The sequence below is a fragment of the Cavia porcellus genome, unplaced genomic scaffold (genome assembly GCF_034190915.1).
Source record: "Cavia porcellus strain 051 isolate PalLab524CR breed Dunkin Hartley unplaced genomic scaffold, mCavPor4.1 scaffold_2, whole genome shotgun sequence".
Lineage (NCBI taxonomy): Eukaryota > Metazoa > Chordata > Mammalia > Rodentia > Caviidae > Cavia > Cavia porcellus.
In genome coordinates, this window is record NW_026947485.1 from 141120333 (window position 1) to 141146854 (window position 26522).

General features: G+C 32.3%; 1 protein-coding gene across 11 annotated transcripts in view; it reads right to left on the bottom strand.

Moving 5' to 3' along the window:
* Fer (FER tyrosine kinase) overlaps positions 1 to 26522 on the bottom strand; it is a 409026-nt gene that overhangs the window by 127594 nt on the left and 254910 nt on the right. For 8 of the 11 annotated variants that reach the window (XR_010046446.1, XM_063245478.1, XM_063245477.1 and 5 more), the window contains 3 exons: positions 24260 to 24316; positions 19045 to 19160; positions 17076 to 17170 (listed from right to left, as the gene is read on the bottom strand). Coding sequence is in view for 7 of the 11 variants with exons in the window: in XM_063245478.1 (XP_063101548.1) it covers positions 17076 to 17170; positions 19045 to 19160; positions 24260 to 24316 (268 nt within the window). In the remaining 4 variants the exon portion in view is untranslated. Of the gene's footprint in view, positions 1 to 17075; positions 17171 to 19044; positions 19161 to 24259; positions 24317 to 26522 lie in introns of those variants that run through there. The other 3 variants (XR_010046449.1, XR_010046448.1, XR_010046447.1) reach the window with 2 other exon arrangements.

Here is a 26522-nt window from a genome sequence, read left to right on the forward strand (position 1 = left end):
TTTTTTTTTTTTTAGTTCTGTATTACGTGTACCCTTACACCGCTTTGTTTTGTTTTGTGTTTTTCTCTTTTTCCTCTTAAATAAAAAAAAATTTTTACTGATTTACACACTAATAGTACCCTTCCTGTCAAATTATTATTTATTTGTTTAGGAAAAAAAAGTCTTCATATTTATTTTTAGTTATTTAACATTTTGACTAAATCTAAACCAACCAGTTCTTTGAAAGTACTGACAACTGTGAAAATGGATATTATTTACTCTGAATAATCTAAATGCTACAGGGATCTAAGAGGTCACCGAACTGAAAATACAATTTATACTTACTGCTACTCTTCAGTTCAGATTTAGCTAGTTATAATTTACTAAAACAACATTTACACTATTAAGAATGGTGCCATGGCCAGGGATTTAGCTCTGCAGCACTAGTGCCTGTCTGATAAGTGTCAGGTGGTAAGTTTGATCCCTGGTACCAAAAAAAAAAAAAAAAAAAAGGTGCCATGTTGTTTACATGTATTATTTTATCTGACCCTTTGAATTTTTTATTTCCTCATTTTATAAAGATACTGAAAACTAAAGAGCTCAAATAATGTACCTAAAGTCATGTAGTAAGTACAAGTAATACAGTGAGTACTTAAATACATAATACATATATGATTCCAAAGTCATTGTGTGGTCATGTTTACAGTAGCCAAAGTCACACACAGGTATACTACCTCCTAAATGAGTTTTAATGCATTATTAATTTCTTTGAGCATTGCTTTCAGCAGTGTAAAATACAACAGAGAATTACAAATTATAACTGAGTTCACTCATTCTTTGTAATGTGCCATTTTTTCCCATTGAACTTTCTAATTCTCTAAAGAAATCTTTAGTTCATAATTAGATACTATGGGATGAAAGACATTTGACCAAGAGTAAATTACAGAGATAAGAAATACTTTCTGAGGGTCTTAAAGACTGAGTTAGGATCTAATACTGCCTGAATTATTGCTCTACAGGTATAAAAATCTGGGGAATAGTGATGAATCTTTTCTTCTATTTCTTCTATTTAAATACTTAGACAACAGTCTTCAACCCAATACGTTATCTCTACATGAGGGGAAATACAACTGTAAAAAAAAATTACAGCTGAGTATATTGTCACACCATGTATAATTCCATCATCCTGGGAATATTTGAGATAACGGAATCCCAAGTTCAAGCCCTGCAAGGGAAACTTAGAAATTTAGCAAGATCTCATCACAAGATAAAAAATAGCAAAAGGACTGGGGATGTAGTTCATTGTAAAAGCCATGGGTTCAATCTTGGGTACTGCCAAAACAAACAAACACACACAATAACAACAAAAAACTATCCCACACACAAAATTTTCTAACTCTATTCTAATAGATGACCACAAAAACACAATTACCAGCCAATGCAACTGTTAAAGAGAATACATTAGATCTATCTATATTGATAGATCTAGAGGATATTTTTGTAAAGTAAAAAAAGATCTAGAGGATATTTTTGTAAAGTAAAAACAAAACACAAAAATACAAAGGACAAATTGGTATGTATCTCACAAGCAGCTAGTAGGAACAGCTGCCTGCAAGAAGACCAACTAAGGAGAATGGAGTCGGATTTAGAACAACAGCTTTTCATTATGTTTTGCAGTATACTCTTTCCAGGGAGTCATTTCACCACCTAAAACACATCTGCATGGGAAGGAAAACCCAATTTCTTACCCTCTGATACATACAGTATTACTCTAGACTCATCTTTCCAACCTTATCTTAGGCCAGTCTCGCCCAGGGTTACCATGTCCACTCTACTTATTTTCCTGCTTCATAGACACAAGACTTCCCCACCCAAGAACCTCTCATTTCCCTTCTATGTGCTACTCTCAGCCTTTTGAAAGGATTATTTTTATGTTTCAGATATTAGTGCACATATTACTTTCTCTCACAGATGTTTTGAAAGCCCCTAACATTAACAAGGCACCACCTGTTACAGTTCCTCTGAGCAATACTCTTTTTAGAGTAAAATCTGAATACTAAACTCATTTGTGATTACTGTTAAATATATGTCTCCTACTGCACATAATTCTTTGTAGGAAAGGACCAAAGATGTAATTTTCACCAATATATTTTATACAGAACATGGCTGGCCTTCTGTATTTATGAAATAAGTACTACAAATCTTACAATAGAAGATTTATAAAGAATAAAACATTTTTAAGAAAATGCATTTCTGAATTTCAAAGTCACTTAAATATGGAGTGATATTTCCAATAAAAATAATCATTGAATTTCCTTTTTCTAATTTAAAACTGGTTTGGCATATTGTAAAAAGAATAACAAAGCTCCATCAAAGTACAGCACTTTTAGTTTAGAAATTCTACTAAATTTAAGAATTTAGTTTATCACTCTCTTGCTATACAATGCTTTTCAATTGAATGTAGATGTTGTCTTCTTGTTTGACAGAAGAATTTAAGAAAATTTATTTTTTCAAGCAAAGGTTACATTTTATAGGCATACTTATTAGACTCAGTCTCAGGCACAGCTGTATTGGGTATTGAATCATATTCTCTCTGGAATTGAAATGCATATCTATAAATAATGCCAATGACAGTCAACTTCAGGTTAATAGAAAAGGCAAATGAAGGCCAATAAAGAAAAGCAAAGTTCCCCAAACACAAAACCTTAATATAATGACAGTTTCTAATATTATTTTCATATTTTTGGTGACAAGAGGCTATACAATGCTTCATAGAAAGTACAATGCTTCAAGATGAATTTGTGAAGATGTTTTATGTTATATAGCATCTCAAAGCCTGTAAAGGGAAAAAGGAATACCTAAATGAGGAAAGAGATATTAAATGTGACCATAAAACTAGTGAAGAAATGAAAAAAGAAAAATGCATAATGGATTTTCAGAAGTAAATAGTTTTGCAGGTCATAAAAATGAACATGTAGCAAGCAGAAGATTGATTTTATCCTCAAAGGTTTATTCAAATTTATGACAGGGAAGGAAGGAAAAGCAAATACATACACATTCCCGTCTACTTAACACAAAATAGAGACTTGAAGCCTTAGAGGGTCTAAGAGATACTCAGTATTTTACAGTAAATTTCTTGTAAGTCTCGATATTTGTTACCCTTTGGAAGCTGGTAAGACATCAGGAATTTAGTACAGTAAGTTCAGTGTCACCACATGTGAACTCAAACTTAAATAAATAGTCATCATGATCTAGGAGGCTTTATATAAGAAAACCCTTTTCCCCTAACCTTTCTAATACTCCCTCCTCTTTTTATCCAGCCATTTTTCCTATTCCATGAGGCCTTCCTGAATCTACCGTTTCAGCCTCTAGCTTAATAATTGCTGTATTCCTCCATCAATACTTTGTTTTTCACACTATTCAATCGACTACGTGTTTTGCCTATTTAACATATTCTTTCTCCCACAGTACATAAGCTCCATGAGAAAAGGTTATATTTTACCTATTTGTGGACGTCTTCTTGGTCAATTTTCTTTACTGCTTTCATATCCCTACTATCTCGCAGGCTCTCAATAGCTATTATATTTGTTGAAAAAATGAAAAGCTCAACAGAATCCGTACTTCTTATGTTTAAGTAAAATTCTACTAAAACAATATTGGTACCTAAAAGTGGAATAATTTATCACCTTAAATATAAATGCATAAAGTTCATTTAGACTTTGGTCATCATTTCTCAACACAGAGGCTAACTTACAATTAGAATGGGATAAAATTTTAAAGTAAAAGAAAAAAGTAAATACTCTCCGCTTCTCTGTCCACCAGCCTCCGGCAGTCTGAGCGCAGTTTACAGCCCCAACAGTAACACCACAGCCAGGAAGAACGTTTACCTGCCAGAATGCAGCCATCATGGGCTATGAAGATTTACTGACTGTCTGGGCTGCTGTTTCTGGTAAAATCTTGGTCATCCATCACGCCAGCTGAGGCTGATGTCTGAGCTGACAAAGATTAGTCAGCTTTTTGTGTGTATGTGAATGACTGACATTTGGTGATCAAGAATGCGCCGGGATCTGGGACTCACTGCTACAGTATGGAGACTTACCATGAATTTTTGTACCCAGAGTAGTCCATTCTTCAAAGTCACTATCCTATGACTGACAGGATGCTGGTCCTGCTGACAGGCAGGGGAAGTACACATAGTGGTGTGATCAAGAAGAAATGTTAAAAAAAATTGGCCTTCCACCTGCAACTTGTCCCCTGCTGACATTATCTGTTATTACTCCCAATAGCTTTTGTTTCTCCTCTTTCCCACACACACATGTGCCGTTTTTGTTTTAGGGGCCAATGCCCCATTATCTTTTTTGGTTGTGAGCAGGGACAGACTGGATGACTCCTCCTTCATATCTCCAAATCCTTCCTGTGTGTGTCTCAGTTTATTTACTTTTGGATGAAAATGAGTCTACTAATTTTTTAAAAAATAGCATTGCAGTATCTTTGGCTAACACGTAAGAGGATTTTGTTTGTTTTCTACATAGTAGAATATGAAGAAAAACTTAAGTAGAAAATATAAAACAAAAATATACAATACCAAACATATCTATGTATTCATTTCCACTTTCATCATATTTTGATCATGGAAAAATTGTACAGTTTACCAATTATTTTAATGAAATAAGTTTTCTTTATAATTCTGATAAAATGAAAATCTTATACTAGCAAGGAGCTCTTAGATTCACATATATTTTATATATTACTAGGAAGAATGAGTTTGTAAAAACAAGTTGTTTTGTCTAAATTTGATTATTTCAGTTTACCGGTTTTACTAGTCCTGCTCACGTCTCTAACATTTGTGCCAAACATAAGCAGTCTATCAGCAATCAAGCAACTTTCTCATCACGTAAAGTATCTCTGGCAGTTTTAAGATTTTTCTACGTATGCTAATAAAAACTGAAAAGTACAACCAACAGAGCAATTATAGAATCATCACTACTTTAAAGAAACACTCATCCATATGAAAAGGATGCCTATGTGTTCATAACTCCCACACTTTAAATCATTAAAGATATTCAAAAATACCACATCATTTTAAGAACAGACCTAAGAGCAATAATATGATTCAGAGAATGTTTTGTCCTCCTAACCAGGCCATCTGCCTCTTCGCAGGAGGTTATTACTCATAGTACAAATGCCATCAGAGACTCAGAACACAAAAAGCAGATGAGTAATACTACTCAAATTGCACAATATGTGTATGGTTCAAATGTACCATGAAAAGGTAATGTTCATTATAACATAACAACATTTACTCATTGAGAGGTAAAATAAAACCCTAGGAAATTTTTAAAAAACTCTTCTCAGAGAGGTGACACAGTCATAGTTACACTTTTCTTTTAATTTTGCTTATTTTTCTACTGGGCAAAGAATTTGCCCTAAGAGATGAGAGAGGCCTGCTAGAATAGAGAGTTCTACCTGAAAAAAGAATAAGGAGAGTGCCAATACAACCTGATAGAATATCATAGTTATCAACTTACATCACATGAAATTTAAATTAAATATAACTTCAAAGGAAATTAGTACTTTCCTTTGTATCTGGAAAGGTAGTCAGATTAAACTATTTTATTTATAAATGCTCTAAGATAATAAGCAGGAATGGGGCTTTGAAAAGACACAAATTTAAAAATTTTATCTTTCCAATGTTGTTTTGAAAATATTTTACATTATAGTAACAGTATTAACTATAACATAGATGGTAAGTGGACATGTGTTTTTATTTTCATCAGTGTAACATAGACAAAAACAATTTAGAGATCATCATACCAGCTAACATACAAAAGGAAAAAGTACTTAATTCTTTCAAATTTAAATTTCTAGTGTACCAATTTATAATTTCACCCATTTGCATCATGTCTGAGTTGTTCTAAAGGAATATTCTTCATTATCTTTGAAAATCAAAGTAATTAAGAAATCCCACAGAATTAGAGCTTTCTCTAGTAATGTAAATGTTACATTAAAAATTTCACAGTTGTCAAATAAAATTTTGTGAAACATTAATTTGAGCATTACTTTGTTGTCTTTTTTCTTGACTTTGAAATTTACTAGTGTGAATTATTATACAACTGCCAATTCTTTTAGCAAGTGCCAGAAGCCACATTCCTTAATCCTTTGGTGGCTTGACTTATCCTTTTTACATTTATGAGAAGTAAAAGAAACAAATGGCATACAAGTATCAGAGCCAAAATGCTGGGACCATGTTTCCAAAGGATCTGAAACTATCATTTCCAGTGACTGCCACAAAAATCTGCAGCTGAGATGTCATATAAGTGAATTTGATCCTATTAAAATCATGTAAACATAAAAAACTTCTTAATGAATAAGAGAGGCAATATGTTGACTAAGAAATGAAACTTGGGACCATGAGCTTGCTAAGCAGACACTGTGCCACTGAACTATATCCGTAGCCCTTTACTCTTCAAAATAATTTAATCAATATCAATAACGTATTTATTTCCAAGCCCAAAATCTTTATATGGCACAAACTGAGTGAGCACAATTTCTTTTCTTCAATCATAAAGATGTCACATAATAGAGGTGAGATATTTTGACACTGTCTAAATTAGAAAACTGTATAATGCTAAGTTTCAAACCAGTAGCTCGCTTTATCTTATTAGCACATGTTAGGTGTAAATAATGTTTATACTCCTTCTATGGAGTTCTCTGAGTTACTTTTCTCTCTTATTGTTGAGACAAAATACCCAACATTCAAAGTTAAAAGGAGGAAAGGTTTATTTAGGTCACAGTTTGTAGAGGTTTCAGTCCGTAACTGGTTGGCTTCAAGCAGGACGGCTCATGGCAGAGGGGAAACCATTCATGGTGGCAAAAGACAGCAAAATCAACAACCGAAGGGAAAAGAACAAGCCTCTTTCTGGCCCAGGATGAGGATAGGACTCACACCCTTAACCTAGCACTGGACCATGAATAACCACAAACTCTAGATTCAGCCACCTCTGAAAAGCCCACTTCCCCACGACTGTGTAAGGCTTTGGGGGACATTCAGACACAAATCGTAACAGTACATGTATATAACACATCTTAATTCCATTTTTAGCCCTTTCCCTCATTTCCCTTACCCCTGTCTCCATCTGTTTATTCCCTTCCCATTTAAGAGAGATCTATCTTCCTCCTCCTATATTTTATTTTGCTCTTTATTTATTGAGTTTCTCATATAAGAGAATCCATGCAATATTCAAGGTATTGTGTCTAATATATTTCAGTTATTGCAGCCTCAACATGCATTCAATTTCCACAAATGCCTAAAATTTTATTTTTCTTTATGGGAGCATAGTATTTTATTGTGTATACTTTTTTTTTTATTAATTCATCTGTTACTGGACATACAGGCTGCTGCCAAAATTCTGCTGTTATGAATTGTGCTGCTACAAACATGGGTGTGCACATATACTGGTAGTCTGATATATTTAATGCTTTCAGGAAGATACCCAGAAGGCCGGTAGTGGGGTCAAATGGAATCTCCAGCTTTAGTTTTTTGAGGAATAGCCATACTGATCTCCAAAGTAGTTATAGTAGTTTACACTCCCAACAAATGTGTTCCTTTCCTCATAGCCTTGCCAGTATTTGCTCTTACTTGTCTTTGTTGTTGATGGCCACTCTTTCTGGAGTAACAAGGAATATAGGTGTTGTTTTAATCTGCAATTCTCTAATAGTCAGAGAAATGAATTCTCTATTCTGTTCTGCTGATTCTCATGCCTGCTTCTATCACTGTAGCTCTGTAATTAACTTCATGTTTGGGATTGTGATGGCTCCCAATTTCCTTGTTGCTTAGAATCATTTTAGCTATTCTGGGTCTCTTCTGGTTCCATATGAATTTTTAGATTGTTTCCTCCAGTTCTGTAAAGAATATTGTTGGTAATTTGATTGAGACTATGTTAAATCTATATATCAATTTTGGAAGTATGGCCATGTAGAATTTATTGATTCTACATACCCAGGAACACAGGATACATTTCCATTGTCTGATGTTCTATTTGGCTTTTTTTTGGGCCATTACAGTTCTCTTATAGAGGTCTTAAATTCCTAAGCGTTATTAATTCCTGAATACTTACTTTTTCTTGGAGATATTGTGCATGGTACTTTCTCTTCTAATTTCTCTTTCAGTCAGTTCATCAGTGTACAGGAATGCTATGATTTTTGTGTTGATATTGTATCTTGTTACATTACTGAATCTATTTTCTTGGTTCTTCTATGTAGAGGACCATGTTGCCTGCAAATAACAGTATTCTGATTTCTTTTTTTCCTATATGTAACTTGCTTTCTTGCCTAATTGCTCTTGCCAATGTTCCAAATACTACGTTGCACAAGAGTGGTAGCAGTAGATATCCTTGTCTTATTCCTGATTTTAGAAAAGCTTTCAGTTTTCCCCATTCAGTAGGATGAGAGTTTTATCACAAATAGCTTTTACATGATTGAGATAAGGTCCTTCTGTACCTATGTTCTTCAGAGTTTTTAATCATGAAAGGATGCTGGATTTTGTCAAAAACTTTTTCTGCATCGAGTGATGATGTGACTTTTGTCCTTGTTCCTGTTTATGTATCACCTTTATTGATTTGTGTATATTGAATCAACTTTGCATCTCTGAGATGAAGCCTACTTGGTCAGGATGTGTGATATTTTTGATGATTCGTTGCACTCTGTATCTTGTATTCATTGCATTCTGTTAGTATCCTGTGAAGACTTTTGCACTATATTCATAAAAGAATGGTCTATAAATTTGGTATGCAGATTCTCAACAACCACGCATCTGTGTGAGTGGAAAATGTACCACACAATATAACATTCTCAAAGATCCAGTAAATTATGAACTCAAAGCAAGCATCCAAGTAAAAAAGAAGGAAAAGTTACAAATCTCTTGGTAAATTCACTCTTTCTATCCAAGATTTGCACAGACACTGACATATTTGGCATGTAAAGTCCTTACTCTATCTATTTAAATGTCAGTGGCAGCCCTAATTTAGCCATGTACATGAAAACAAATGAGTTTTCTAGATCACAAATATTCCTTTAAATTGTAACTTTCCAATTAAAAATATATGCTCTCGTCATTTGAATTCTTCAGTAATGAACAATTTGTGTGAAAAATAAAGGATCATCTATAGCATATGTGACATTTTCCGTTTAGTTTTAGAATTTCCCAATGTCATTTGGAACTGACTTTTGTTTGATTTGTACTTACCAAGCAAACAGTAAGCAAATAAACAATCAAATATTCACAGTATTTATAATTCAAGAGATGATGCAAATTAAGACAGGATCATCCTGGAGTATTCATTCTCAACTTGAATTCTCAAATGCTTATAATCTCCTCAAACATTAGTCTGGTTAAATGTATTTTGGATTTATTATTCCAAAGAGCTCAGTTATCTGACAAGAACAGGAGTATATTAAATGTATGCATAATACATTTTAGAATTGGTTTGCATACTAGACACTAAGTAGTTATTAAATCTTACTTTAAACCTACCAGTTTTCTCAATCTTCCCTCTACAGCTTGATTCCCAGTGGAGAGAAGACCAACTCAAACAAAAAATTTTCTTTTTAGTGAAAAAGCTATTTACTTATCTGTGCACAAGGTTAAGAAATTATGGAATGGAAATCTGTATGCTTACAAGAGTATCTTGTATAGGCATTTTGCTTAAATTTTCATTTATATTCTCATTTCATAAAAGGCTTACAAATTTTGAATTACATATTTAATGACAATAGTAGATATAAAAGGAGTACTATTTTTTCCACTTTATATTTAACTGATGTTGACAAGTCACCATCAGCTCTCTCCCTGAACTTCATTTAGCTTACTCGTAAATAGAGATATCTGGTAGAACAAATGACAATGCTAAATGATGTGTTGTGCTAACTATACAATATTATATAAATTTAAGATATGTATATCCTATATTTTACATAGCAAATTTATGTATTTTTTAAAATCAGTTATACAATTATAAACACTAAAAAACAAAGATGACAAGGAAACTCCTGCAAACTAAACTTGGCAGAACTTGCCGAGGTCCTTTGCAATTTAAATTCTGTGTAACTATACAGACACACCATGTCCACAGATCAGAAAATCCATTACTGCTAAGAGTGCATTTTCCTCAAGTTGACCTATGGATTAAATATAATTCTAGTCTAGATTCCAGCAAGCACTTACACTGAAACTGAGAAACCAATACTGAAACTGGCATGGAAATGCAAAAAACCTCTAACAGACAAAAAAATTGTAAAACACTTTTATATATAGCAAAGCAAATTAGTATATTCATCATTTCAACACAGTCACTCATTATTTGTTGTTGTTTCCTTCTGCAATGGCAACTAAAATCTCATTTAGCATACATTTCACATGCAATACAATTTTTTAAACCTACAGTCTTTATTAAATCTCTAGACTTGTTCTCCCCACGTCTGTTATTTTGCATCCTCTGACTTACATCTCACCTGTACATTCCTTGTAACCACTGTTTTTTCTGTGTATTTTATTCATTCTACATACAAGTGAGATTATGTTATTTTTTTCTGTGTCTTTCACTTAAGCATACTATCCCCCAGCCTTATTACAGCAAATGAGACATTCTTTTTCTTTTTAGAGCTGAATAATAAAATTTTATCCATCTGTCCATCAAGGACAGTCAGATTGCTTCTTTATTTTGCTATAGTGAATCATGCTGCACTAACCCTAAGAATGCACACATACTTCACTACATGGTGAATTTGTTTCCTTTGGATACATTCCAAAAGAGATTGCTAGGTCAAATGATAACTTCAATTTTAATTTCTTTAAATACTGTTTTCAATAATATCTGTATCAATTTACATTCCCACTAACCAAATATATCCTTTTTTCTACATTCTCATCAACAAAGTTCTTTTGACTTTTTTTTGATGGTGACAGAATTTATTTAAAAAATAAAAGTGAGGAACAAGGGAGCATTTGGCTCTGCTGAGCAAGCTGAGGCTGAGTAAAAGAGCAAAGAGCGAGATAAAAGTAAACCTTGGCAAACACCGGGCAGGCTACATTGAGGAAATCTAAACAGCCTGTCCTCTTGTGACTTTTTAATTAGAGCCATCATCATGGGTGTAAGGTAGTACCTTATAGTACTTTTGATTTGTATTTCCCAGATGATTAAGGATACTGAGCTCCTTTTCATTATTTGGTTTCTTTAACATACTCTTCAGAAAATGTCTTGAGGTGTCCTCTCCATTTGTAATCTAGTTCTTCTATTATTGGATTACCTGTGTTCTTTATAAATTTTCAGTAATTCCCTGTCAGGTAGTAAGTTTGGATATATTTCTTTTCACTATATAGGCTACCATTTATTTTCTTATTTATTTTGCTGGGCAGAAAACATATGAGTAAAGTCTCATTTATATACTTTTACTTTATAGTTTAAGCATTTAGTAAGATATCCAAAAAACCAAAGTCCAGGAGTTTTTCCACTAGGTTCTCTTCTACGAGTTTTATAAATTTGGGTCTCATAGTTAGGCCTTTTTTGAGTTTATTTTTATAGGATATAAGTCAAGGATCAAAGTCCATTTTTCTTCATATTGAAGGTCAATTTTCCCAGTAATAGTTATTAAAGAAACTATCCTTTCTCTGTTATATGACTGTCAAAAATTAGTTGGTCTATGTTTCGGTTTATTTTGAGAGTAAAGACTTGTTACAAAGTTACAGCCATTAAGAACATGCTATTTGGAGGAAGCTTAAAGGACTGAGAAAAAACCTGAGTCTTTATACAGCACCACACATAAGAACATAAACAATGGATTTTGGCTTGATATAAAAGGTAAGTAAGGAAACAAAGAATCGTCATTGAAACAAATGTGCTACAATTCATAATAGCTAAATTTTTAAGTGGCATATATATCCATCAACAGATAAATGAACAAAGAAAATGTGGTATTATTTACATACAATGCAGAACTAGTCTGCTAAAAAGGATGAGTCATTTTTAGAAAAATGGATGCATATTGAAACCATAATATTAAGTGAAATAAATCAGACACAGAAATTTAAATATTACATGATTTCTTTTTATGTGAAACGAAATGTAAGTAAATTATGGCATAAAATAAAAGATAACAGGAAATAAGGAGACAGCTATTTTGCATAAAGGAAGAGGGTCAAGAGATGGATAGAGTTGGGGGGAGTGGGAATGAAAATAAAAAACAATAGGATGTGTTATGTACATGCACTGACTTCCACAATGAAGATAATCAGTAAGCACTCCAAACATTTACAAAAACTAAAAAGAAAAGAAACAAGTGGTACTAGAACAACTGGATATCCATATGTCAAAAACACCAGCTTGAAAGCATTCCTCAGAATATGTACAAAAGTTAACTTGAAATTGATCCTAAACTTTAATATACACTTTAATGTTTTGAAACTTGTAGTAAGCATAAGAAAAAATTTGTATGGCATTGGATTCAACAAGTTTTTTTTAGAACAGTGAAAGCTTGATCCATAAAATAATAAAGTAAAGCTCATCAAAATTAAAAACAATTTCTCTTGAGAAGACATATAAGAAAATGGAAAAGTAGGAAAGAGACTGAGATGAAAAAGGACTTGTATCTGGCATACATAAAGAACCAAGACTCAATTAAAAGGAAACAAACAATTCTTTTTTAATGGGCAAAGGATTTGAAGACACTTGACCAAAGAAGATATACCAGTGATAGTAAAGAAAAACAAATAAAACATCACTAATCAACCAAAACCCCTCAACGTCATTAGTAATGGAGAAAGGCAAATTAAAATCCCTTTACATGAGTATTAGAAAGGTTAAGCAATGATCAGAACATGTATTGATGATGATGTGGAAGGACTAGAACTCAGACTACAGTTGTTAAGGTAAATGAGTGTGATCATTTTAGAAACCAATTTGATAGTCTTAAAGATTTAGACATAAATTCACTATGACACATTCATTCTACTCTGAGGTATTATCCAAGGAAAAAAAGGCACACATTCATATAAAAAGTTGTACAAGAATGCTCATATCAACTTCACTGTAATATGTAATAGCCCCAAAGTGAAAATAATCCAAATGTCTATTGATAGCTAAATAGATAAAATACTACTTAGCAGTCTAAAGGAAGAACTGAACTATTGATATGCAGTACAACATAGACTAATCTCAAAATGATTGGTAAGTGGAAGAATATACACAAGAAAGAGGACTTATTATATTATTCAATTTATACAAGATTCTATGAAGTCCTAGCTAATTTAGAGTGACAGAAAACAGACACAAGAAAGTAAGGTACAAGTACACAATTGCATATTATTTAGCGACAAAGAAGGATAAACTTGCGCCATTTATAGGAAAAAGGATGCACCATGAGACCATAATGATAAGGGTAATAAATCAAATACAGAAGGTTAACTATTATAATTTTTTTCTATGAGAAATCCAAAGTATAAGTAATTTAAAGAACAAAACAAATGGTAGATTACAGGAGACAGACGTAGGCCTTTTACAGATGGTAAGGGAATCTAGGCATAGAAGGAAAGGGATAGTAAGTTAATGGGAAGATGAAGAAAAAAGACTAAGATGTGATATGCTCATGTGCCAGCTCCCAAAGCTTAGTGATTGATTAGTGTAGGCACAGACAGTGCCAGAGAAAGGGACTACAAAGAAGCATAAGAAAATCTGTTAGTGATAGATGTGCTCATTACCTTGGCTGTGGTAGTAGTTTTGAAGCTACATGAGAATTTCCATATTCACATAAGTTGTACATATTAAATTTCATTGTACAGCTACACATCAATAAAGTTTAAAGAAAATGGATAAACAGTAACAAATTATGGGTAACAGAAAGAGGTTTGGCAGGTAAGTTTTCGAAAATGAATGAAGTCTATTTAAAGAGAAAAAAATGAATCTTTGTTCCCAGGGATAAAACCCAAGCCTTCAAATGAAAAATTAAAATTTTGGAAAACATCTGCCATTATGAGCTAGACAGTCTCTTATTACTTTTCTGATCAAATTATTTGTGACTCTAATGCATATGATCATTTATTATTGTAGAATGAATGTGTCACTATTCAGATTATCTGTATGACTTCATGTCCTGATACTTTCCAAATGGCCAAAGTACCGTGGTACAAAATCATGAATGGGTAAAAGATGCATTTAAATTGCAAGATCAAACAATGGACTTAAATAACTATGTATGATGCGGCTTCTGATTCCATAATGCAACTAATCTTTAAGAAAATTTACCCAAATCTACTGTAGCAGACAGAACACGAAGATGGCCTTCCAAGTTCCACCTAATGCCTGGATCTGTGAATGTTTAAGTATCACTTTGATAATTATATTCTACAGCTCTTAAAACAGGGAGATTATCTAGGTGGCCTGATATAATCATTTAAACCACTTTAAAACCAGAGTTTTCTCTGGTAGGTAACAGAAGTAGAAGTCAAAAACATTTGAAAGATGTGATATGCTAGTGATGGCTTTTAAGGTGCAGAGATTATATGAGAAGGAATGCAGGCAACCTTAAGGAACTAGAAGATTTCCTTGACAGCAAGGAAAGAAATGAGAATCTCAGACTAATAGCTGCAAGGAACAGAATTCTACCAACAGCTGAATGAGCATGGTAGTAGATTCTTTTTCCAGAGTCTCCAAATAAGAGCTCAGTTTGACATTTTTATTTGGCTTCATGATAAACTGAGCTGAGTTGAGGCAGTCAAATATGTCTCAACTTCTAAATTACATAACTTTTAAATAATGAATTTTTTAAAAAGTTTCTTTATCATGATAATATGCTATGCATCAAATAAGAAGCTAAGATATTTACCATAAATCAAAATACACAATCCCATTAAGTGTCCAATTTACTTCCAAAAGATTCTTATAATGAGTCCAAATTTATTCAGTAATGTTTACAAAAGAAAAAAGAAATGAAGTATACAGAGATAAAAGACTTACTGGACAAATATGTAACTCTAAAAAATAGAATACTCTATAACCATTACAAGGAAAAGGTAGAAGTATATGAATGATTATGACAATAAAACCACCCCAACTAATATTGAGAATAAAGGATCTGACATTAAAATGATTTTTCCTGTAATTAAAAAGACTGGTGTAAATTAAGGTACCTACATTAAATATCTTAACATTGAGAGAGAGAGAGAGAGAGAGAGAGAGAGAGAGAGAGAGAGAGAGAGAGAGAAGAGAGAGAGAGAGAGACCACAGCTAAAAACAAGTAAAGAAAAAGCAATCAGCTTTGGGATATAATTAGAATGCTGAGTCAAAAACTTTCACTTATAATTTTCTACTTTTCATTGTATTTCTAATGGAGTTTTATTCATTCAAAAATATCAGTAAAAGTTACTTGTTATTATCTAGATAAACATTTTCCTGGCTTTCATACAAAGCAAACTTCTCTTTTGTCTTATTCAATTTAGATTTGCAATCTGGAATTTACATGTATGCTCCTTTAACCATCTGTGATAAAATAAGTCACCTTTCCTTATCAAGCTAGCTATACCTCCCTGATCTAAGTTTCTCAGTGCCATTTCTTACTAATAAGGGGTTTCATCTGCACCTATGTGAATATTAATGTTTTTATAGGTTTTGCATATCTGATTTTAATATTCAATTGTTATAAAAATTTTGGACTATATTCTCTCATCTTTTTCTAATAATAATGCAAGCCATGAAGATGCACATCACAAACTTTGCAAACCACTGCAACAATACCTTACCTAACAGGCAATACTGTCTCAAGAGAATGAAGATCATTAAAAAGATGATTAAATGATGTTAATACTGGCAATATTCCAGTAGGAATAAAAGTAATAGGATGAAATGGATTAATAATCCTAAATAGTATGTTATGGTTTATACCCTGGCATAAGGTTTATATCCCAAAACTTCATGAGTTTATAGGTGTGGGTTTGGGTGACTGGATTATGGGAATTACCGGATTATGATCTGAAGAAGCAAGTTAGAGTAAGCATGGCCTGGGAAGCTTTATCTCCTTCCCTTGATCAGTATGTCTCTCCCTTTTTCCCCTCTCGCCCTCACCCTTCTGTGCAACATGCCATAAGCAGTTTCACCTCAGCCATGACCTTGAACATGCTATGCTGTTCTGCCTTGGAGTCCACGGCCTATGGACTGAAACTGTACAAACTGTGAGGCATAATAAAACTTCCTTCTTTTAAGTTGCACGTATTTCATATAGTACCTCATCAATGAGAAAAGAGACTAGGACATAGTAGAACAACTATATAGATAATAAATAATGGGTAATCTATAATACTATGTTTACTTCACAAATTTTAAAGTTAAAATAATTTTTTCACTTTTCTTTAAATTTTTTCTTTTAAAGTGGATATTATTAGTGGTGAAAACAAAAAGTAAAGCAAAATTTTTCAATTACTAAATACTATATTTGTAAAGCATATTGAGATCCAACTATACCTATTTTCTACAACAGGAAGATGGACAATGAGAAAAGCCAAAAACATCCCAGAGAGTTTGACAGCTTTCTGTGTTGTCACAAGTTGCTAGCCAAAATATCTGAAGACACTGAAAGTCACCAGAAACAAATACCAGGAGAAATTCCTAGACTGATCACCTTGTTTGTCCACGTATGAAAAGTCTGTCAGTGACCCAAAGCACTATTATATTAAACACATATATTCAAGAAAATGTGTGGAAAGGTATTTTAAAATGTTATGAAGTAGTAAATATCAAAACTATCAGTGTTATAAAGTCACACTAAGTAGACTTTTCTAAAAAGCTTTCACATTATATATAATTGAATTTCATGTGCAACTACACTCAAATAAATCTGTCTCCAAAGAATGCTAGCTGACATTTTCAAGAAAACAACAAGGTGTCATAGCCTATAAAAATACTGGGTATATATACAAGCTCTTTGTTATCAGGTAAATTTTAAACAAAATCCTTGGAAAATTTACACAGAGAAATTAGAGATTGAAAATTAAAAAGAAATCCATAAAACATGACATTAAAATGTTATCATGAAAACCTCTTAAATCACATTACCTGGAACCAGTTCCATAACGATATAGACAGGCTGTCTTTGTGTGCAAACTCCTATAAGTTTGACAATATTAGGATGATCATATTGCTTGAGAATTCTGGATGAGAGAAAAATACAAGAATTCTTATCATATGAATAAAAATGAAAAAAGCATTAAATTATAACAATGAATAATGTATACGAAGAGTATACTATAGTCATAATTCAATTTTTAAAACATTAGCATAGCTGCAATTATGATAAGTGGGATGAATTATAAAATTATTAATAAATATTGGAAACATAAGATAGGTACAAATGAGTTTGTGCTACTTAATTCAATTAAATATTCATTTAAAAGTTTTCCACTCTGAGTGATTAATAATAATGTGTTAACCTAGAACATACAAATATGTAAACTCCCTTCAAAGTATTTGGTTTGATCCACCACCAGAAAAAAATTATATCATACTGCTGAATACTGTAGAGTGTACTTCACTACATTCTGTAACAATTAAATATTTTCTTGAAGAATACACTCAATTTCAAAAGTGGAAACACAAAAATTTTGAAAAAGTTGGCAACAAATTTAAAAAATAATTGAGTAACAGAGTAGCAACACAGGCTGACGTTGAAACAGAAGATTTAGTTTGAATAAAGGCTATCAGGAGTTATAAATGTATGACAGACTAATCGATAGGACTCCACACATAAGCCAAAAGTAGATTAGATTCCCTTAGATACCTGTCCTGCTTATTTCTATTGGCAAAGTTTAGCCCTACTGATACAGTTATAAATCTGCTCCTACAGTATTCTTTCCTAAAGAATGAAAAAATAATTTTGGATAAAGACAAAACATTTTTACATGCATAGCTAAAACAGAAAAAGCCCTAAGAAACTCATTTTTGAATTTAAAACTATGTAATTATTTATGAATGAAAGACTAGGAAAAATTCTAAAAATAGAGAAAATATTCTGTCAATAACTCTGAGCATCTAATTTCTAAGAGAGATTAAAAACAAGAGTTTTGAAATATTTGACTTTAACCAAAAAAGTCATTTCTTAGGTGGCAAGATGGATAGTAAAGAAATTTCACAAAGCTAAACAAACTTTGATAATATGAAATGTCTAAATATATCTTTGTGGAGTCTACCAAAAGACACTCATAAATTCGCATAAACTGTTCATCTTTGAGATAAAATGTATCATTTCACTTTGAAGGAGAAAATTAAACTACGTACTTTGCAATAAAATACATAAGTTAGAAAGCAAGAATTTAAGTATTTTTAAAAATAATGTTAGACATAGCATTGTATCTTAAGAATACCTGTGAAAAATCATAAAATGAAACTGTTTTAATTGTGACAGGACTTAAAATTTATCAGAATTTTTCTGAATTTCCTATAATGTACATGAAAAGAGCATACAGTTTTAACTGTATTCTATAAACTAATGAATGCATCCAACTACCATTGCCATCAATACTTATTTTAGATGATGAATAAAGAAAGAAACATTAAGCTGATCCATACGTCGGGCCTCAGTTTTTTCACTGTCATCACTTCTATTCTTCACAGCACTTTCTCTGGACACTACAATACCTATGGGTCCCTGTATTCTTCTTCTCATCCATTCTTTTATCCTCTCAAATCTATTATGCCCATCCATCTTACCTGTCCAAAGCACTTTTGTATTTGTTTTGTGTTTTTAAAAATATATTATATTTTCACCACTACCAGAATTGTTTTAATATCTATAATATAGGAATAGAAAAGCAGGACATTAAATTCTAGCTAAAAATAGAAAATAACATCTTAGAAGACACATTAGAAAAGAAGTAAGGAGGAGACTGTTGAAGAAATGCCAGACACTAAACTGAAGAAGAAATTTGATTCTCATTAAAGAAATATTTAGAGAATCAAAGCAATAATACTCAAAGGAGGTAGGATGTATATAATCATATATCTAAATGTATTACTTTAGAGAACTCACTTGGCTTCTTGTAAAAATTTTATTTTCAATTCCTGAGGAAGACCTTCTTTACACGTTTTAACAGCAACAGCAGTTTTATCCTTTAATGTGCCCTTATATACTTCACCAAAATTTCCCTGAAATTACAATACATTCATTGTTTGGGATGCATGACAGCATGTAAATCTTTGTCACACACACAGACACACATACATGTAATGAAGTGTTTTATACTACGTAAAGCACCCTGCATTCTGGTACATTTACTTCCTGTTATTCTCAGAATGTTTTCTCCCATAATTGTCAGTTTATTAATTATAACAGAAATAGAAGATATTAGTATATACATGGTATGCCTTTATCTGAAAGGTTCTCAGGCACTTATTATTCAATGTATTTTAAAATATTACCTTACTCGTTTAAGCTTTTCATGGCTAAGCTACAAGAACTACAGCATCATTCTCCACGTAAGTTTCCAGTCACTCCCTCCATGACCCTTTTTGCCTTGCCCCTTGCATCTCAGCAAAGCTTGCTTCATTAGGATCCCAGTTTCTCACCTAAACTGTTCTCATCTTTGGTTGTTTACCTCTCTAACACACTATTTCACCAATGCCAAGTTAATTTTGCTAAGAAAAAAACACATTATATTACTGCCTTGCTCAGCATCCATTCTTTAATTACGTCTACTTTCTACTCTGTGTAGTTTCATAGCATAGTCCCCAAATATATATGCATTCAAAACTCAAATGTGATCACAAAATATGTGCCGTGTCATGCCTTGCCTTGCCTTTCCTATCTATCTATCTATCTATCTATCTATCTATCTATCTATCTATCTATGTAATCTATATGTTTTAGCTCTATGGAAAAGCCTCCCCTCCTGCCAGAGAAAATGCTACCTAACCTTTAGTTCTATTTCTGACGTTTCCTCCTTCATGAAGATTTTTTAACCTTTAAAACCTGTGTTTCCTTTTTTCTGTCCCCTTATTCTCCCCTCCCTCCAAATCTTTTTCTCCTCATAAAAGCTCTATTTTCATTTTCTCTTCAATTTTTTTTGCTCTTTAAATCTTTTTCTCTTTCTTCCCCTTCCCATTTGAAAAAGTTCTTCTTACTCCTTAATATCTATCATTGATTTTGCTCCTTATTTATACTTTGACTTTCTCACACAAGAGAAACAATGTGATATTTATACTTAAACTTATGTGTCTAATTTATTTCATTTAAAATCACAGTCTGAGAGACATTCATTTACCTGAAAATGTTTCACTTTATCCTTATGGCACAGTAGTAGTCTACATTAAAAAAAAAAAACCCATTTACTTTAATGTATTCATCTCTTGATAGGCATATGGGCTGCTTCCCAAACTTAGCTATTATAAATTGTGTGGCTATATACTGTGAATGTATCACTATGGTATGATGACTGTTTCAGAAAGATACTAACAGGGGGAACAGTTGGGTCAAATGGAAACTACAGTGCCGGCTTCCATTTTTCTAACTTATTTCTTCTTATACCAAACTTCAAAATTCCTTTCACCTTGTAGGAATCTTTGTAGCCTAACATATTTTACATTACTCCTTTTATTACTTTTTGTACAATCCCCTTAATATTCTTTCCTCCTTTTGTATTCACCTTAAATCTCATGGTCAGTAATTATAACTGACAAACCATCTTCACTCTACATCTTTATTTTCTTTAGCTGTAGGACTCTCTTGGCCAATTGTGGTGAACCTATGGCATGGGTGCGATAGTGGGCTGCTTGTATCACAGAAAACTAAAATGGTCACTAACACTGCCCGAAATAAGTCTAATCCTAATAAAATTTCTCTCAGACTCTGCCTACTCTGCACCTACAAAGCTAAACACGGCTGAAAAACATTGTTAACTGATTTATCTTTAATATGCACGAATATAAAATGTTAGGAAGCCCTTACTTCATGAAAATAAGTACTTCAGAGCACTCAAGACCACTTGTTTTTCTAGCCCCACTCACACTCCCATGCTCCCAAATGGCTGGTTTCCTCCTACTGTCTCTCCCTGTCTCTGACAATCATTCTGAGCTTATGATGTTGCTTCTAACTTTATTGGGGGTAAAGTACCCAAAAGTGATCTCAATAGAACTTCTGGATTCTTGGTCACAAATTTATTCACCTACAAATCTTCCTGGCTATGATAAAAATGAACCACTGTATTTCCATTAAAGTCAGGCCTCAACTGTGGACTGAAACCCATCTCTTCTTACCTACTCAAATATACTGTCCTTGCAATTCTCATGTCTCCTGTATCATAAAATTTTCACTATAAAATTCACTACTGCAAACTAACATGTTATTATTTCTCTCAGGTTAAACAATAGCACAAAAAAATCACTCTTTTGCATGACTCAGCTTCCTTTTGCAACAAAATTTTAAAGAGTTACATCCTTGCTATCTCTCATTACTCTCCTCCTGTTTTCTTAAATCCATTCCAACTTGATTGTCACCTAACATACTTCAAAAGGAAACTGCTCAGTGAAATAAACAGTGACTTCTTCACTGCCAATCCATAGGTTAATTCTTGATCATTATCTCATTTGACTTCTCTGCATTTGCCACTACTGATCTCTCTCTTCTCCCTGGCATAATTTGTCTTCTTGTCTTCCAAGTCTTCTTATTTGGCTGTTCTTTCCTAACCTCATTTGAGGATCGCTTGTCTTTTACCCATCCCCTAATGTTGGAGTGACCAGGGCTGAATTCTGGGTCTGAGTGCCCTCCCTGAGACTCACACTCTATTCCTGAATTCATCTCATCCTATGGTTTTATGTATTTTTTAGTATTGGGAATTGAACTCAGAGTTCACATGTACTAGGCAAGCACTCTATCCTAAACTACTTCCCTATTCTAATCTTATGGTTTTAAATGTCACCTACATTACCCCAAATGACCAACTCTATCCTTCTTACACAGAAATCTCTTCAAAAGGCACACTTAATAACCAACTGTTCTTTGCCATCTCCACAGAGAAGACGAACAGATAAATTCAATATATTCAAAACTGAACACCTAATTTTGTTCCCCGAAACATGCTATACTTACAGCCCACTTTACTCTCTCTCAATCCCTATGTAGATTCCATCAGGATATTAACTGATTCAACTAAACAATATATCTAGAACTCAGCATTTTTTACTGTCTCCATGTCACCACCCTGTTCTAGTTCATTTTTTAGTAACTTAAGTGCAAAAGCCTCCAACCTTTCAACTCATCAGCCCATTTTTAACACAATGTCCAAAATGACTATTTAAAAACTGAAATTTCAACTACTAGCACTTCCAAACCATTTCTTATAGGACTTAGCACTCTCTAATATTGTACAATTTACTATTTATCCATATCACATTTTTCTATCTTCCCTATTAACAGAACACACATTCCAGAAAGGAAATGATTTCTGTATGCTTGTTCACTGATGTATCCCAAGTGGGAAAACGAGTGCTTGGCATATAATAGGCATTCAGCAAATACTGGCTGACTGAATAAGATATTTATTGACTATCAACTATATAGCAACCACAGTCCACTGAGACTATAGTGCAGAATAAAAAATCAGAGTTTCTGCCATTACTTTAATACAGTTAACTCCAAACCCCATAAAGATATGAATTATGGTTGATTCTTTTCAATTATCTAGGCACTTTCAGCCAGTACACTGTAAATATTCATTTAGAAAAGGTATTGAAATATTAAGCGACAAATCATGTTGCTGTAGTATTTAAAAATATTAGATGAAGTTAAGCAACACTTTCCTAAAATATCAATATTTTATTAAAAATTATTAAATTTATTGAGACAGACATATTATTGCCTAGTCTCTGAGAAAATAATTATTCTTAAAGCAACCTTACTAAAAACCTAAATTTAACTAATAAGCCATAGTTTACAGAATAAACTTGACATCATAATTGAAATATTTTTCTTTAATTGAAAATTTTTCTTCATACTAAATTGTGTCCTTAATATTTTCTCTTTATTTCAATAAATTGTTTTATAATTTCTTAAATTGTATTTTCATGAAAATTAATTCCTTTGTAATAATTTTTTACCCTATTACTGCCACTGCATTACCTCTAGCAATAGAAAGAAGAAATATTACCTTAAGAAATAGGGGAATATCACAGTAAATATACATATCAGCGGCTGCTTTTAGCTTGAGGTTTTTTAGAAGTGACTAATTAAATGTATTAGCAGTCTCCAAAAAACTTAATCCTTTCATTTGGACACCATATTTTAAAATAATTAGTGTTAAGATTTTCCCAAAGTAGATTATTTCAACAAGGATTTATTTTCTTCAACATATATTAGAGATCTTTTTAAAATGGAAAAAAGTCAATTCACTGAATTTACATTTCAGTCAAAAATAGTCACTCATTGATTCGTGCGAAACGTTGAGCTTGAGTTAAACTCAGTAATGATTATTTGTCCCTGATAGGTGATACCTTTCCCAAAATATGTGTATTTTACAGTATTTTTCACAGTACATCATAAAGCTAAACTCAACTCAAACTTTCACATGAAAGTATCACTAAGTAAGTCAATGACAGTTTTACTAGACCTCAAGTATAAGTAAAATATTACTAATAAATTTGAAAATAATTTATTTTAAATATCAAATGTCTCTATGTTTGATATAATACAATTCAATAAGGCCTGTGAAATAAGTTTCTAACTCAACTGAAAGAAAAGAAACATCCTTTATATAAAGCTGTCTTCTCTGACCACTAATAGAGTTACAAAACAGATACTGATATTGAAACATGTGGCTTGTCCTTATGTTTTAGGCTAATATAATAAGCCCAGTGTTGTTATATACTGTAATTCTATGAACAATTCTGAATTCTCAAGGAGTTATACCTCATTTTTCTGAACTATTATATTTAACCAGAAACAAAATAGAACTCTTAGGTATTTATTTAAACTTTATTATCTCAGTTTCTATACAAATCTCAGTTCAATAGTTTTGGTTTTATTATACTGGTTTTGGTTCTTTTGGGGAAAACATACTATTTTTTAGAAAACAAGAATTCTCCATATGCCTTTTAAAGACATTTATTTCATTGGACATGACAGTTTGTAAGAGAAATGATACTGTGTTCCTAGGTTACTTATAAGGTGCCTTACTGTGTGCTGGAATATAAGTAAAGAAAGTGTTCATAGTAAATACAAGAAACTTCAGTCATTTAGATCAGTTTTCATGTACCTTGCCCAGTAATTCTCCCAATGCAATATCTTCATGGTTGAGAATCCATTTCTTATCCTACAGCACAAACAAAAAACAAAAACAAAAAAGAAATGAGGAAGAGGCAGTTGTTTAGTCTAAACAACAATATACTGAGTACATGTCCTTTAAGATGCATCTGAGACTGTGATAAACAGACATAAGGGACATTTCATTCAGACCATTTAATCAATAGCATACTAAGAAGCTATAACCTCAAGATGCTAGAAAACAAATTTCAGCAATGTTACTGTTTATAGGATATTAAAGTCTACATTATAGCAAGCTTCTTTCAGAAATCTTAGACTCCAAAATGATAGTATCCCTATAACTGGAAAATAGGATGTATTTTCATTTACCATAAAACTTTGGCTATGCTATTGTCCTTTCAAACATTTTTTGTCATAAGTGCATGAAGGAGTTTCATTTTACAGTGCAAAATTTCCAATTCTCTCTTGAATTTAGAGAATTACTTTCTACATAAATCATACTACCGAGAGCTAATCATGTAAATTAGCCACGAGTTACAGATTTCTATGAGTTCCAAATCTTTCTCAAGTAATTTCCTGTAGCATAATAAAACAACAAACATCAAACACAGTATTGCTAAGATGCACAACACTAGTGAGGCAAGTATGCTATTATAAAAGAGCATCTTATTAACTGCTCTGGAGAACTGATTACTACTTAGGGAATAAGTCAGTATGTAAAAAACTCTCAGGAAACTACACAACACCATAATGTTAAATAGGTTCAAGTATTATTTTGAAAGAAAAAGAAAAGAGAAGTGAAACAAGGACAAACGAAATAGAGTGAAAAGAAAGGAAGAAAGATAACTTAAAAAAGGAAAGAGGTAGAAAGAAGGAAGAGAAAGAGAAAGGCTAGATTGAAATGTTTTATTCATGATTTATTTTATATGTTACAGTGTAGTTTTCTTCACTAGAAATACAGATTGAAACCTAACTGTGGTACAGTAAAAGATATAACAAGTAAAAATCCTAAAATAAAAATTCATCATAAGTATGATTTAAAATACACTAGAGAGCCACTGATCTATTTTATCTTCTGAAATACCATGTGGCAAACACTCGACAATCATTCTCTGATAGATTAATCAAGGGACACTGAATTTTAAAATGCAAGAGCATGATCTTTAATTCTAAATATTAATGTTACAAATACATTAAAAGAAAGCATGTGAGAATATCTTCACAGCCATTGTAAACAAAGATTAGATACAAAAAGCACTTGCTATATGAGAAATAAAAACTGGACTCAATAAAATTACAAACATATGTTCTTTCAAAGGCATCATTTAAAAAGTACAAAAGTAAACTACAATCTGGGAAAACATTTTTACAATATTTATATGCAACAATATTATTTGTATGTAGAACATATAGAAAATTCATATTTTAAAATCGATCTTAAGAGATTATTTTATAAACTTAACAAAATACAGTCAATAAGAAAATCCAAAAGTGCATAAAAATCCAAAAGTATTGTCACTAATTAGCAAAGAGCTAATTAATATCACAACAATGTGACAGTACTTCATACCCATCAGAATACTAAAATTATTAGAATATATACACATGTATATATGTGTGTGTTGCTGTGTATTGAACTCAGGCCCTTGCACACATGAGGCAAGTGCTCTCCTACTAAGGTAAACACCTGGATCAGAATGTTAAAGTTAAAAGATTATTAATACAATGAGAATGTGGAACAACTAGAGTCCTTTTATGTTGCTGGCAAAAATTCAAAGAAATGTACCCATTTTGGATGTTTCTTCTAAACTTAACATACTTCTACCTTATTACTCAATAATTACACTTTTAGGTGTTAACAGACATAAAAACATAGAAGAAAGACTCATCATAAAATTTTTGAAGCATATCTACTTAAAGTACTCAACTAAAGCAACCCTAATGTCTATCATAAGATAATGAGTAATTTTTTTTACATATTCAGAAAAGTGAATAATGGCAACAAAAAGCAACTTACAACAAAGGAACTTGGTGCTTGCAAAATGTTTTGGTGAGCTCATAAAGTCAGGTTACTCTGTATATCCAGTATATATATAGAAAATGATTGCATTTATGTGAAGTTCTAGGAAAGGAGAGCTACTCTATAATTCTGGAAAGCAAACCAATATTTGCCTGAATCATAGTTGTTGATGACTGACTGCAAAGGAAAAAAGAAGCAACTCTTTGAGTTATGGAAATATTTAATTCTTTGCTCC